Source organism: Electrophorus electricus, chromosome 12 (assembly GCF_041902795.1).
Source record: "Electrophorus electricus isolate QZ-2024a chromosome 12, ASM4190279v1, whole genome shotgun sequence".
NCBI classification, from domain to species: Eukaryota; Metazoa; Chordata; class Actinopteri; order Gymnotiformes; family Gymnotidae; genus Electrophorus; species Electrophorus electricus.
The window spans coordinates 8,552,226-8,565,288 of NC_137508.1; the positions used below are offsets into that span (position 1 = coordinate 8,552,226).

The 13,063-nt window shown below is 39.3% G+C and overlaps 1 protein-coding gene across 1 annotated transcript in view; it reads right to left on the reverse strand.

The window, feature by feature from the left end:
• pcdh15a (protocadherin-related 15a) overlaps positions 1–13,063 on the reverse strand; it is a 122,934-nt gene that overhangs the window by 7,876 nt on the left and 101,995 nt on the right. Inside the window, exons 30-33 of the mRNA XM_081724266.1 lie at positions 11,730–11,906; positions 10,223–10,441; positions 8,252–8,260; positions 7,651–7,761 (exon numbers count right to left, since the gene is read on the reverse strand). Of these exons, the coding sequence (XP_081580392.1) occupies positions 7,651–7,761; positions 8,252–8,260; positions 10,223–10,441; positions 11,730–11,906 (516 nt within the window). The remainder of the gene's footprint in view (positions 1–7,650; positions 7,762–8,251; positions 8,261–10,222; positions 10,442–11,729; positions 11,907–13,063) is intronic.

A 13,063-nucleotide genomic window follows, 5' to 3' on the forward strand; every position in this document is an offset into this window, starting at 1 on the left:
ATTAATTTCTTACACACCCGCACATATCATCTGCACCGTGACACACATACCCTTTCTCAGTGCCTCACTAATCACACATACCCTTTCTCAGTGCCTCACTAATCACACATACCCTTTCTCAGTGCCTCAGTAATCACAAAAAGCTCCCTATGGTATTCTGTCACCCTGCCAGGGATGAAAGAATCCCATAGGTGAATTTTTTTGCTTCACACTACTACATTTCTTGCAACAGATAAGGAAATATGTGCAGATGTGACAACAATTATAAAAAGAGTAACAAAACTATATCAGTATAGCAACAGTCTGTCAAACTGATTATGAACAAGACAGTCATTGTAGCAAATGTTAAAATGTTTAATTGACGTGCAAATGAGGCTGATGTGTTATCAGCTCATAAATCTGTTTACTCTGTCATGTAACAAGGATAGCTTGGAATACTTACATTCAGATGTATTGTATATTTTACAAAATCTAACTCCATTTACAGTTGGTGAGCAATACTTTTTGGGGTTTTTTTACACATTACCGCATTGTATTATATGCAATTGTGAACCTAAAGAGACACATCAAAAATGTTGCGTATTGTCATGAAGTGTGCATTGTGCACTGATATCACAAATCTGTTGTACTGTAAACTCCCTTTCTCTTCCATATAAGGCTCAATAATACAATCCAAAGAATAAAGTTAGAATAAACCTTTTTTACACAAGTCAAATTAAGACAGAACAAAATGTTAAATAAACTCTAATTATCTTAAAGCTAACAAATTTCTGATTCCAAATGAAAAATCAATTCCAATATGAGCTACGCAGTAAACATAAGATAATAAATCATTTGTACTCCAGATTTAATAATGCCGCCTGAATAGATGTCATCAGGCTCATGGGAGGGAGGGTTTGCTGGAGGAGGAAGAGCTGCTTTATGTGTACACAAAGAGCTCTTCATCCACAGGCACTCGGAGAGATTGATTGTGCTCTTGCCGGAGATGAAGGCAGCCGGCTGGTGGCAAGGCACACTTTTCCTGTCATGCAGTCCACTGCCTATTATCTATATTGTTTGGGCCCAGTGCACTTTTTGACTCCTTTGATTTTCTAAAGGCCAAAAACATCCGCAAAACTGTACAGAACCAGGGCGACCTCAGGTGGTCTGATGGCAGTGACAGCTCTTTAGAGGGGGTTATTGGTGCACTAACAGAGCGGCAGAGGGAAAGGCACACAGAAGACACTGAGGGAGACTATGATGAAGAAGATGAATAAGTACATTGTGAACGAAGGGCCTCGTTGCTGCTTTTGTCCATTCTCAAAGAGCAGCTGAGAGAGAGCACATGAGCACAAAGACGTGATGTTCAGAAGTGGCGAAAATAGATATTCACACAATGCATGCAGCACCTTCATTTAACATAATGACATAATAATGCACCTTCCTGATGATCACTAATCATCATAAATATAATAGTTTTTTATGGTCATCTGGTCATAACTGCTACTGTCCTCATTTTATCTTATAAAGCCCTACAGAATCCAACCACTATTAACATTGTGTTCTATAAAATGTAAATAATTTTTATATATCTTAAAATAAATGTCTGAATTACTGTATTGTTTTATGAATTAAACATTTTAATGTTACAGTCTCTTTAATTCACAAACTATACATAAATATATAGTTAAAGTCAAATGTATTAGCCCACAAAGACATATGGAACATTTACTTAAAATTCTGTCCACTGTTAACATAATTCATTAAACTTTACAGAGTAAAAAGTCCCCTATTTGGCACGCTTTGAATTTATTTATTTAAAAGATTGCTGTATAATAAATGTATTGAAAATTGGGATGGTCAAAATTATTGGCCCTGTGTGAATAATTCAAGAAAAAGTGCCAAATTGAAATGATTAGCTTTCAAACCACACCTGAACCCTATCTGACTTGATTGGCAGAATCAGCAGTGAACTCTACTAAATGTCCTCCAATGAAGAGCACTAATGGTACTTAAAGGATAGACTGAGAGGCACCACTCTTGCAAGTAATTTCATCATGCCAAAAAGCAAAGAAGTAAGTATCGACCTCAGAAAAAAAGTAATGGATGCTCATCTTAAGGGGGACAGCTGTACTGCCATTTCCAAGCATTTTACAGTGCCCAGAACAGCTGTACATGACATCTTTCCAAAGACATATTTTGTTCGAAACAAACTTGGATGCGGTCACAAGTGCAAGATACCAATACTTTAAAGATGAAAATCATCAGATATATGCACAAAAAACCCCAGATCTCTGAGAACATTAGTGCTGCCTCTTCAGGACTTGAGGTTTCAAGGAAGACTGTGTGTAAGGGCTCTTCATCATGGTGGGCTTTGAGGTCATTGCCCAAGGAAACCCATTGCTCACACAGTGGTACATCAAAGTAACACAAGTTCGCCCATGGACATTTCAAACATGGGAATGGGGGATGAGTTTTGGATATATGGATAGTGTGATATTGGATAATATTGGATTTATGGATAATATGATGAAACTAAACTGGAGCTATTCTATTCAGGCACATAAATATAGCGTTTGTTTGGTGAAAGAAGAGGCCTTCAACCCTAAAATCCAACAGTTATACATGGTGGTGGGAGTATAATACTGTAGGGCTATTTTGCTGCTTCAAGCACAGAGAATCTTATTTGGGTGCATGCGGTTATTAAGAAAGAAGATTGACATTTTGATAATGTGAAAAAATGTGCTGCTAGACTGGGTTTAGGTTGCCATTGGGTCTTTCAGCAATGCAGTGACCTGAAGCACATACCCAAGTTGGTCAAAACATTTTGAAGAACATCAAAATCAAGGTCCTGGAGTGGTCTTCTCAAAGCCCAGATCTCAATTCTCTATAAGAATCTATTGCAAAAACTCAGGTTTAAGGGCCATGCTTGAAATCCATGTAATTTGGATGAGTTGGAACAATTTGCCATGGAGGAATAGGCCATGATACCTCAAGAGACAGGTGACAACCTAGTTAGGAAAGACAGTAAAAGCCTGCTGTCACTTGTGAGTCAGAAATGTTACAGTATTGACTATTATTGTTAAAGGGCTAATCATTTTGGTCTTGTCAGTATTTTGTTTATTGTTTCAGCTCAGTGCATCAGAAAAATATCTTCAGCAAATTTCAGGGAGATTTTGTCTCTATTCTTTTGAAACTAATTATACTATGAATACTTTTGGTACTTGTCATTTCCTGAGAGCAGCTAAGGGGTTTGCTCGATTTCACATATAGGGCTAATAATTTTGACCTTAACTGTATGTATTTATTCAGACATATAAATATATGTATTGTACTTACTCAGCATCTATAGAATTGAACAGATATAAAAATGAGTACTAGAAAGAATAGCACACACAAAATCAGCCAGAGATCATTAGACATAGGGAAAGTTTGTCTACTATGTTGAATATGGGTTGAAGTTACCAGTGTTTGACTCCTCTACAGAACAGTCTGCTTGGCTTCTATGTAGGTCCTTTTATTCAGACACCAGCTATGTTAATAACTCACTTTGGCGGCTCTTTGTCCTTGTCTTCACCCTGTCTATGTGGTTAGGAGACTGCTTCTAGAATTGTCCAGTTTCATTAGGTGAGCACTTCAGAATCGCTTAAAATTTCCTCCTGTCTTTCAGATTCAAAGCCATTGTAGGAGGCATAGTGCAAGTGGTGATGGGGTCGTTTTTTTCTAGTCCTTCCTGGCTTGGCCAATATTTGGGAAGAGGTTCCGGGAAATGGATGATCTGGATAAAATGGGGTGGTGAAAAGGCATAAGGAGAAAGGGGAGGTGGAGGAACATAGCTGTAGGTGGTGGACAGGGACATGAGGGCCTGATATTATCGCCAGCAGGACCTTGCAGGGTTCCACTGTGACGTAGGTGGGGATGCTGAATGTGAATTGAGCCTCCTTCTGCTCACTCACAAAGCTATTAATAACCCCTCTCCTATTTGTTTGGCCTTCTCCTTCCTTAGAAATCCACCTGCACTCTCCACTCATCTTCAGCTGATCTGCTAACTGTTCCTTCTGCTATCTTATCTTCTAACGGTTCCTTCTTCTAACCTCTAGTTTTGGTGATGGACCATTCTCCTAACTAGCTCATTGTCTCTGGAATTCCTCCATATCTATCAGTCTAATCTCTCCACTTCAAATCAAATCTCAAATCCCATCTCTTCTATCTTTCCACCAATGTAATTTTACCCTCTCAGTACAACCACATGTTTTCTCATGTGCCACTAGGTGTTCTTTTTAGTATTAATGTAGCAACTTTGGGTGCTTGAAAACCACTATACAAGTCTCATGTATTATTAGCTATCTCAGAGCAGGCAGAGTAGGCCACTGAATGGGAGGGCTCTCTCCATAAATACCAGTGATGATGCAAGGGGGAACATCCTTTTCCACAATCAGTGGGCTATGAGGAGGCTGATAGTGGTGAGGATGTCATCCATAGAGGTACAAGAATTTCTGGGAGTCTTCTCAACTAAGGCTTGCTGCTCAAACTGCCTGGTCTGTTCCCTGAGTATTGTCACTCTGCACCTCCATATCAACCTGACCCCTTGATTGTGAAATGGCAGGGACCAGATGATGACTCCCAGAGCCCACGTTGCAGAAGCTGGCTAGTCTCTGTACTAGGGATGAGCTGCTGGATATCTCCTTGGGTCCTAGGTGATGAGAGGGTGTAGGCAGAGAGGCAGTTGCTTTTTCTCCAAGACCTGGGGAGGATGTATATGGTGGCACAGGCAGCAGCAGTGGGATGAGGAGTAAAGGGGCAAAATAGCTTTTGGAGATCAGCCTTCTTGAAACTGACTTCCCGTGTCTGCGACAACAAGGTGGAATGGTACAGGGAAAAAGGCCTGAAAGATGTGCATAAAGTATGATAGAGGGTTATAGAGAATAAAGCAGGAAAGCGAATTATATGCCATCCCAGTTACTTCTGTTGACTGAGCTTTTTGTCAAAACAAACATGCAGATGTGGTATTTAGGGTTCCCTTAATGCTTCATCTAAGTTAAACACATTTTTTTTGTTATCAATAGCAATAGCACAGGAAACCTGAAAGAAACTCCAGTTAAGTGACTATGGACTTAAAATCGATTAAAACACATTTTCTGTTAATTAGTTTGTTTCAGTGAAACATGCCAAATGTCATCAACAAAGGCAAATTTATTTATTTTTTTTGCTGTATTGCAGAGAAGCATACACAAGCATAGACACAGAGATTCCCCTGCGGCTGTGCTGCTCACACAAGTGAACACACAGAACCCAAAGGTTTAATCATTCTGAAATGTATATAAAGATGATGGGCAGTGACAGGTAGTGTCACGGTGAAGGATGAGTAGAACACTATACTTTGGAGTCAGAAGAACACAGAGACTCATGATGTTGCTGAGCCTCAACCTGTCTCAGCTGCCATGGCTGCTCCCATCACCCCTTGATGCCCCCTGCTGTAGCCCACACCTTCACCTTAGCCAACTACTTCTCCATTGCCCTTGATGGTCGTTCTTGTGTGGGATGGGTTTCGGACACACCATCAGGACCAGACTAGGACTTCTAGAAAACTGAACTAGACATTGCTTATTTTTTCATTTTTATTATTATTTATTTATTTATTTTCCTCTTTCACTACTTAGTCTGTTCCTTATCTGCAGTTAATTTTGTTAATTATTGTAGTGTCCATTGTCGGCCAGAGGTGGATGAGCCCCCCCTTTGAGTCTTGGTCCCTCTAGATGTTTCTTCCTCATGCTCTGGAGAGATTTTCCTTTCCACTGTCACCCTTGCTTACTGGCTGCTTGGCTACGGACATTTGTAAAGCTGCTTTGTGACAACAACTGTTGTAAAAAGTGCTATATAAATAAATTTATACTAGACAGGCTAATAGAATGAGGGCTTTGAGAGGTACATCACTGTGCCGATACACTACCTCTACACACAGAACTTCACTCTCCATGCACCACTGACACTGGCTTTCAATTACAAGCGCACCACAGCATGACACAACAGTGCAGAAGTATGATGTACCAGCTGCAAGAGCAAGTAGTATAGCTACTTTTAAATTCACAATTAGTAGCTAACTGACAGAAGATGAACAAGAGGGCAATCTACTGAGATAGGTTAAGACAGAATAAAAATGTAAATGACCCACTGCAGTCTGAGTTGGGAGCAAAAGGAAGTAAATTAAATAGGGAGAGAATGATATATACAAGAGAATGTGAGCAGAAGCAGACAGACTATTAGGATATAAGACTGACATCCATTCATATGAACAATGAAAAATGAATGGAATGCATTTCTGTTAAACCTTCATTTCGATATAAATTATGCAGTTATCCATGTTAGCATAGATGTAAGCTATATGAGTGTTCGATACACAACAAATGTGCAACAATGAACAGTATAAAAAAAAGACACCTTAAAGTACATTAAAGTAACATATCTAATGGCACAACTCCAGCAGAAATTAAAGGAGTTAGAGGGTTAAAAAACTCCAAAGAACCAAATGCTATTCTGTGTTTACTAAAAATATTGTTGTCTACACATTTTGCATTTGGACACATGCACAATCACAAACATGTTTCTCTCTTTATCATACACACACACACACACACACACACACACACACACACACACTCACACTCACACTCACACTCACTCACTCATTGTTGGAACTCTCTGTTATTCATCTGCAGCTAAGGGAATTTGCTCTAGATACTTTCCTTGACCAAGCAGATTATAAAAGAAAAACCCTACGGCTCCATTATTTTGAGTTAGCAGCTGCATTTATTCTCATTGCTTTAAATCAACACTGTTTACCTGAAGGAGAGGCAGTTATGTCTCTGGTGAAATCTTAACAAACAACATTTCATTATACATTTAACTGGGTCTTTAACTTGGCAATCGGCTCTTGCTGCACTAATGGCTGTATGTGTCCAGTGATCACAACACTGCAGACACATTTGCCATAAAATGGACAAAAGCAAAGCTAATTTAGCCCAGCCTTACTTCCTTAGAGCACACAGAAATGCTGAGAGGGCCATAAAAGTCCGTTATAATAGGAAATCTCATTTCTCTTCTAAATGACAGATAAGGTCACTGCTATCCTGTTAAAACTCACTTATTTTGCTGCATGGATTCTGTCTGGCATTACTGAAGCTCCCACTGGTAGGTGTTTCTATAGTCATTTTTCATTCAGACCAATCAGCATGCTCTGAGAGGTACAGGGATGATTCTGTTGATAACGACAACTAAATGTCGAAGTGCAGCATTGGGAAATCAAAGCAGTAATAACATCAAAGGCGAAGCTCTTGATATTGAAACTATACCAATATGGTTCGCAGTTGGAGGAAGGGGTGTTCTACTGCAGAGTAGAACAAAAAATTTCTTATTTGTACCCTGATGGTCCGAACCAGCCTAAATAACTTCTACAGTGGAAATTCAGTTATGACTTTAACACGACCTTTACATGGACACACTATAGCACACACTATAGATAGCACTGGTAAAAAAAATGCTAAGAGTCCACATGAATACCAAGTACATTCATCACACTAAACACAGCCACACCCACGTATACACACCTACACACATCCTATCCACCCCCCCCCCCCCATTTTTAAAGGTTACCAGGTAAGAAAAAGGACTCACGTTTTGCTATCTCCCAGCTCTTCATAGAGATTGGCTGGAGCTGCAGCAGGTGACTTGCCAACAGGAAGTGCCATCTGGATACGAGCAGTTTTGGCACACTCAGCCTGTCTCCTACAAATCACAGTAATAACGTTTATGACTTTTAACAGGTTGCCCACAGGCATAACACAAACTCAGTCTTGTTCTTGTGTCACATGAGCCTACCAGCCAGAGACCAAATAAAAAAAATTCCTGTAGGTCACATCTGACGCACTTCAACATGGCTCATTCAAATTGTGGAGATTTTTGTTTCTTATTCAGAACCTTCCACCGAGAGCCAGAGTGTGGTCTGAAGCAGGGTGGGGTGGGTTTATTATGAGGAAAGTGAGCCCATTTCTTTTGTACTTTATGACTGTGATGAAAGCATGCCATTTTTGTTCTTTTTTTTTTCCAAAAGGATCTATAACTGCATTAGAACAGATAGCAGGGATGTGAATATCCTTTATTCATCACTGCTGTTCAACCTTTTGATTTGTGTGTTCTCATTTAGAGGGCTAAGTTGAATAATGAGGATGTGGGAGTTTTCAGAGAATAATTAACAAAATGGATGAATAGCACTTACTCTTTGAATCTGATGAAAGGGTCCACGCACAACCACAATGGGGTGGAAGAAAAAAGGAGAGAAAAATTAAAAGGGATAAGTGGTATTGTTAGATAATTAGCCCGGCAGAATCTCCTTATCAAAACATGACACAAAGACTAAATTAAACAGGAGGACTTCACCAGCATCTCCGTTGCTCTTTAGAAATACTGGGTTTTAATAATAATGTGTCTCTTCTTTCATGTGGCTGGACATGAATCAGCGGCTGCAGGTGGTAGAATATGCACGTTGCCCCACCCCTCTCCCCAATTCACTCTCCTTGCAGAGATAAGAGTTTAGCCTGTAGAATATCACTCATCTCCCCCTTCTGCACTGTTGAGAGAGAAATGGGCTCTCGGTGGCGCTCTCTCTTTCCTCGCTCTGTTTCTGTTTCCATCTGTCTCTCTACAGCCTTGTTCCCTAAGCCCATTTCCCTTCTGAAACCTTTTTCCTCCTGCAGACTCTCTCCTGCGCTCTCCACCTCTCTTGTGCTTAGACAGCATGCCTTCTTTGGTGCTGACCCCAGGCTTCATGCTTGCTATTAGAAAGTCACACAGTAGTTCTCTACCATCTCATAACTAAACATTATTTAACTAGAAAGCAGTTACCCAGAAGACAAAAGATCTTATGGTTTACTACAGTGATAGAGAAACTGTGTTTCTGAAACAAATACGTAAAATAATGTTGCCACAGCTGAAAGAAGAGAGGGTGCATAATTTACATATGCTTTTCTTGAAATGTATCCTATCTTTATGCACAAGTGTAGAAACTGGCAACATCATCATTATCAATAGCAGGGTTATCAGATGAAGCCCTCCACTTAAAACATCTTTAAAGCTCAATATAGCAATCTAGTCTCATTGCCCTGTATGTGCAATCAATGTGCATGTGAAATCAATAGGCCCTCTGCTGTTTGACATACTTTTAACACTGGTCAATAGCTTATCTCCCAGATGTTCACTCTATATGCTCTGGATGCCTCTGTAGTAATTCTGCTTTTGCAGCACTGCACCTGTTATTATAATTCTACTTCTAGGTACTTCCCAGAAGGGGATTGGTTCTCATTTTCCTCATTGGTTCTCATTGTCCTCTCATTGCGCTCTTAGTGTTTTTTTCTTGCCATCATAATCCTCCACTTGATCATCATGGGGTCTGAATGCAAAATTCTGCAACGCTCCTTGTCTCCTTGTGAAAATGTCTATTGTAAATGGTAAGATATAAATAAAACATAAAACTTAGTTATAATTAACTGAATAGAACAGTAGCTGTTCTATGATGCGCTAATCTGCCTGTTCACATCTATTTATACATTTATGTTAATGCCTGCCTGAAGTTTAGATCAAGGTGTCTGTGTGTGTTTGTGTTTCCTGAGTGACTATGTACCTGAACTGGGTTGACACATTAGCTGATGACAGATACAGTGATGTGCTATAGTTGCTTCTCCCCATGAATCTCTCCCTTTCAGCCTGACTATAGCATTCTGACTGCAGTTCTGTCTCTCATTCTCTGTGTATCTCTCTCTTTCTCTCCCTCTTAGTTTAGCTCACTTCAGAGAGATACTGAGGCATTGCTGAAGAAGCAGAAGCACTTGCAGGATTATTCCAAGGCTGGCTGAGGTGTAACAGAACTGGGTGATAAGCAGAGAGAATGCAGTGGACCTGTCACAATTGGCTTTAACTATTCTTTTTTCACGCATTGCCGGTGGGGGGGATTAGCCTGCTGGCATGGCTAATTACAGAGAAAGACCCATCTTAATACCTGGCACCCATTCCCATTGTTCCCTCCCTCTACCTCCTTCCATCCCCTCTTTCTGGTAAAAGCATCCTTGACTCCAAGAAACACAAATGAATCCAATTCCACTGCCCCAACTCTAGTCCCTCAGACAAGCTTACCAATCGTACACTATTGTGGTCCTACTCCATTACTTGAGTGGGTGTCCATGGTAGTACTCACTGTCTGTAGGTTACCATGACGATGAGGATGGCAGGGATACAGCAGAGTATAATGATGATGGCGAGTGCGAGCAGTGCCCCCTCCGTGTAGCCCACAGCCTGTGCAGCCTTCTTCACCGTAGCCACAATGTCAGGCGAGCGGATCTCCAGAATCCTGCCCCCTTCACCCAGATATGGCTGGAACTCTTTACTGATGTCCAGAATCTTACCACCCAGAAAACTGGCAACCACACAGGAATCATTATTACTTCAGAAAATGACATTCAGATTCAGATCTACTTAGACCCACAAAAAAGTGAGGAAAATACCTTTATTTTTATACTGATATATTACTATTCACACATTCACACAGGTGAAATAGCTTTAGCAATTTATTATGAATTTTAAAATAAAATGTTCATCTTAAATAAACTACAGATGAGTGAACAATGGATAATGTATCCATTAAAAAAGTGTTGTTAATGCATGAATGGGCCCTTATTTACAGATTCTGTTTCCCCTGAACTAGGGCAAAAAGGAGTAGTAACTACCATCACTTCATAACTGATTTATCCACATATCACATATTAAATAGCTTTTTTCTATTTGGGATGCTGGAACTTGGCTGTTCCTGTTATATATGAAGCCTGCTGTTGGTAATCTTATGCTTTATGCTTTATTATGTGCACTCTGTTAATAAAGGAAATATCCAGAATGTACAGTAATTTAATAATATTTTTACTAAAGCATATACATAAAGCATATGCAAATATAGTAGAGTATGCTCTGAACATTTTTTGTTTGCCAGACAGACAGACAGATAGATATTTAAAATTGTAGTGAAGTACACAGATGCCCTGAAAAGCTGTGAAACACTTTGCTTGCTTGCACAGCTGATGAAGCTCTATGCTGTTTCTCTGGAAACCTTGTACTTCACTACAATAATATTTGTATCAGCATCTGTATCTTTTACTACAGTACACTGCAGTTACTCACAATGAACCCATCATTTGATGTGTCCCTATTAACATTGTATACACTACACTTTATATACAGTGTACACTAGTAATAACATGCACTACCAGTGCTGAGTGATTTCAGAGAGAGGGGAGGGGCAAGAGAATGAGCACATGTCCCTTTTTTGTGCCCTTTGAATTTCACAGCTGAAGAATAATGTTATTGTTAAAAGAACTCAAACATAAAGAAAAACAAACATTTATCATCCATATACTCTCTTTGATTACTAAATGTGCTTATTAAGTTTGTATGACCCCAGTTATGCATTTTCAAATTGACAAAAATAAAGTATAATACACTATATGCTTCTGAACATGTCTCTGCACTCCATGTGCAATTATCAAAATCACTCAGCTTCAACTAAAATGGATACAATTAACTATTAATAATGCATAATCATTATTGCTATTCTGTACCCAACAGAATAAGAGAAGATGTTCAGTCTTATATGTTCAGTCACACACTAGCTTGTTTTGTCCCATGTCACTATGGGTGTTATATTCACTGCTTACTTGAAGAGCTCTTGGCGAGATATGGCTCTGTTGGTGAGAGGGTCAATGGCATACACCTGGAGGTCTGATTTGCTGTAGTCCTCCAATGAATAGCCTTCCCCATACCTCCTGGGCCCAATAGATTCCACAATCACTTTAGCACCAGGGATCTGGTCCTGTATATAGCGCTCCAGAATCCTGTCATGAGAAGACCAAAAGATTAAACAGAGCCTTCCCATAACCATAACACACCTGGAAAACATCATCATCAGTATTCATGTTAAATAATTATACTATTTACACTTGACACCACACATCATGGTCACTCTCTCTTTGAACCTCTGTCAGGCAAATGGTTCAGGAAAATAAGATCCTGCACCAACAGACTGAGGAACAGCTTTCCTACAGCTGTGACTTCCATCATACTCCTCCCTGTGCAAAGAAAGAGATGACTACAAGGACTATGAGCACACACACACACACAAAAGACTATGACATACATGCACACACCCACGTCTACCCTCAGAGACTGTTACGCCTCAGAAATACAGCATCTACCTATTTATTAATATTTTAATAATAACACCCAAAAAAATGCAGAGATCAAACAAAGTGCTTCAAAGCATCCTGTTTCTCTGGAAACCTAACCCTGACACACACACACACACACACACACATATATATATATATATATATATATATATATGTGTGTATATATATATATATATATATATATATATATATATATATATATATATATATATATATATATATATATATATATATATATATATATATATATATATATATATATATATATATATATAGAGAGAGAGAGAGAGAGAGAGAGAGAGAGAGAGCACCTCAGGAAACTGGCTGAGTGAACACCAAAAGTTGGCTACTTTCACAAATCTAAAGAATCTAAAAAATCTGTAGTTTGAATTTGTTTAATATCATTTTGGTCACTTTTTTTGGCACTGTCTATTTATTAATCAACAGCAGGATGAAGTGCTTTCCTTCAAAATATATACTGAGGTCCATAGTTTAGACAAGAGAACTGTGTACCAGTCAACAGTGTATAAAGTCCTAAAGCTAATGTCTGGAAAAGTACTGCTAAAATGCAACACTCCCCCAAATCAACAAAGGACCTAAATGATCGAGCACACATACTGCAAAAGTTGCTGTGCTCAAATAATGTGAGCACTCTGGGTGACACCAAATAGTCGAATATTCAACAATTTGATCAAAGGAGCCTGCTTTGACTGCTAATCTCACTGTCAAATCATTGCAAAATGAAGTAATGAAACAAGGCTCAATCCATTCCAGCTACATCGGGGTGCTGAATGTATGAATTT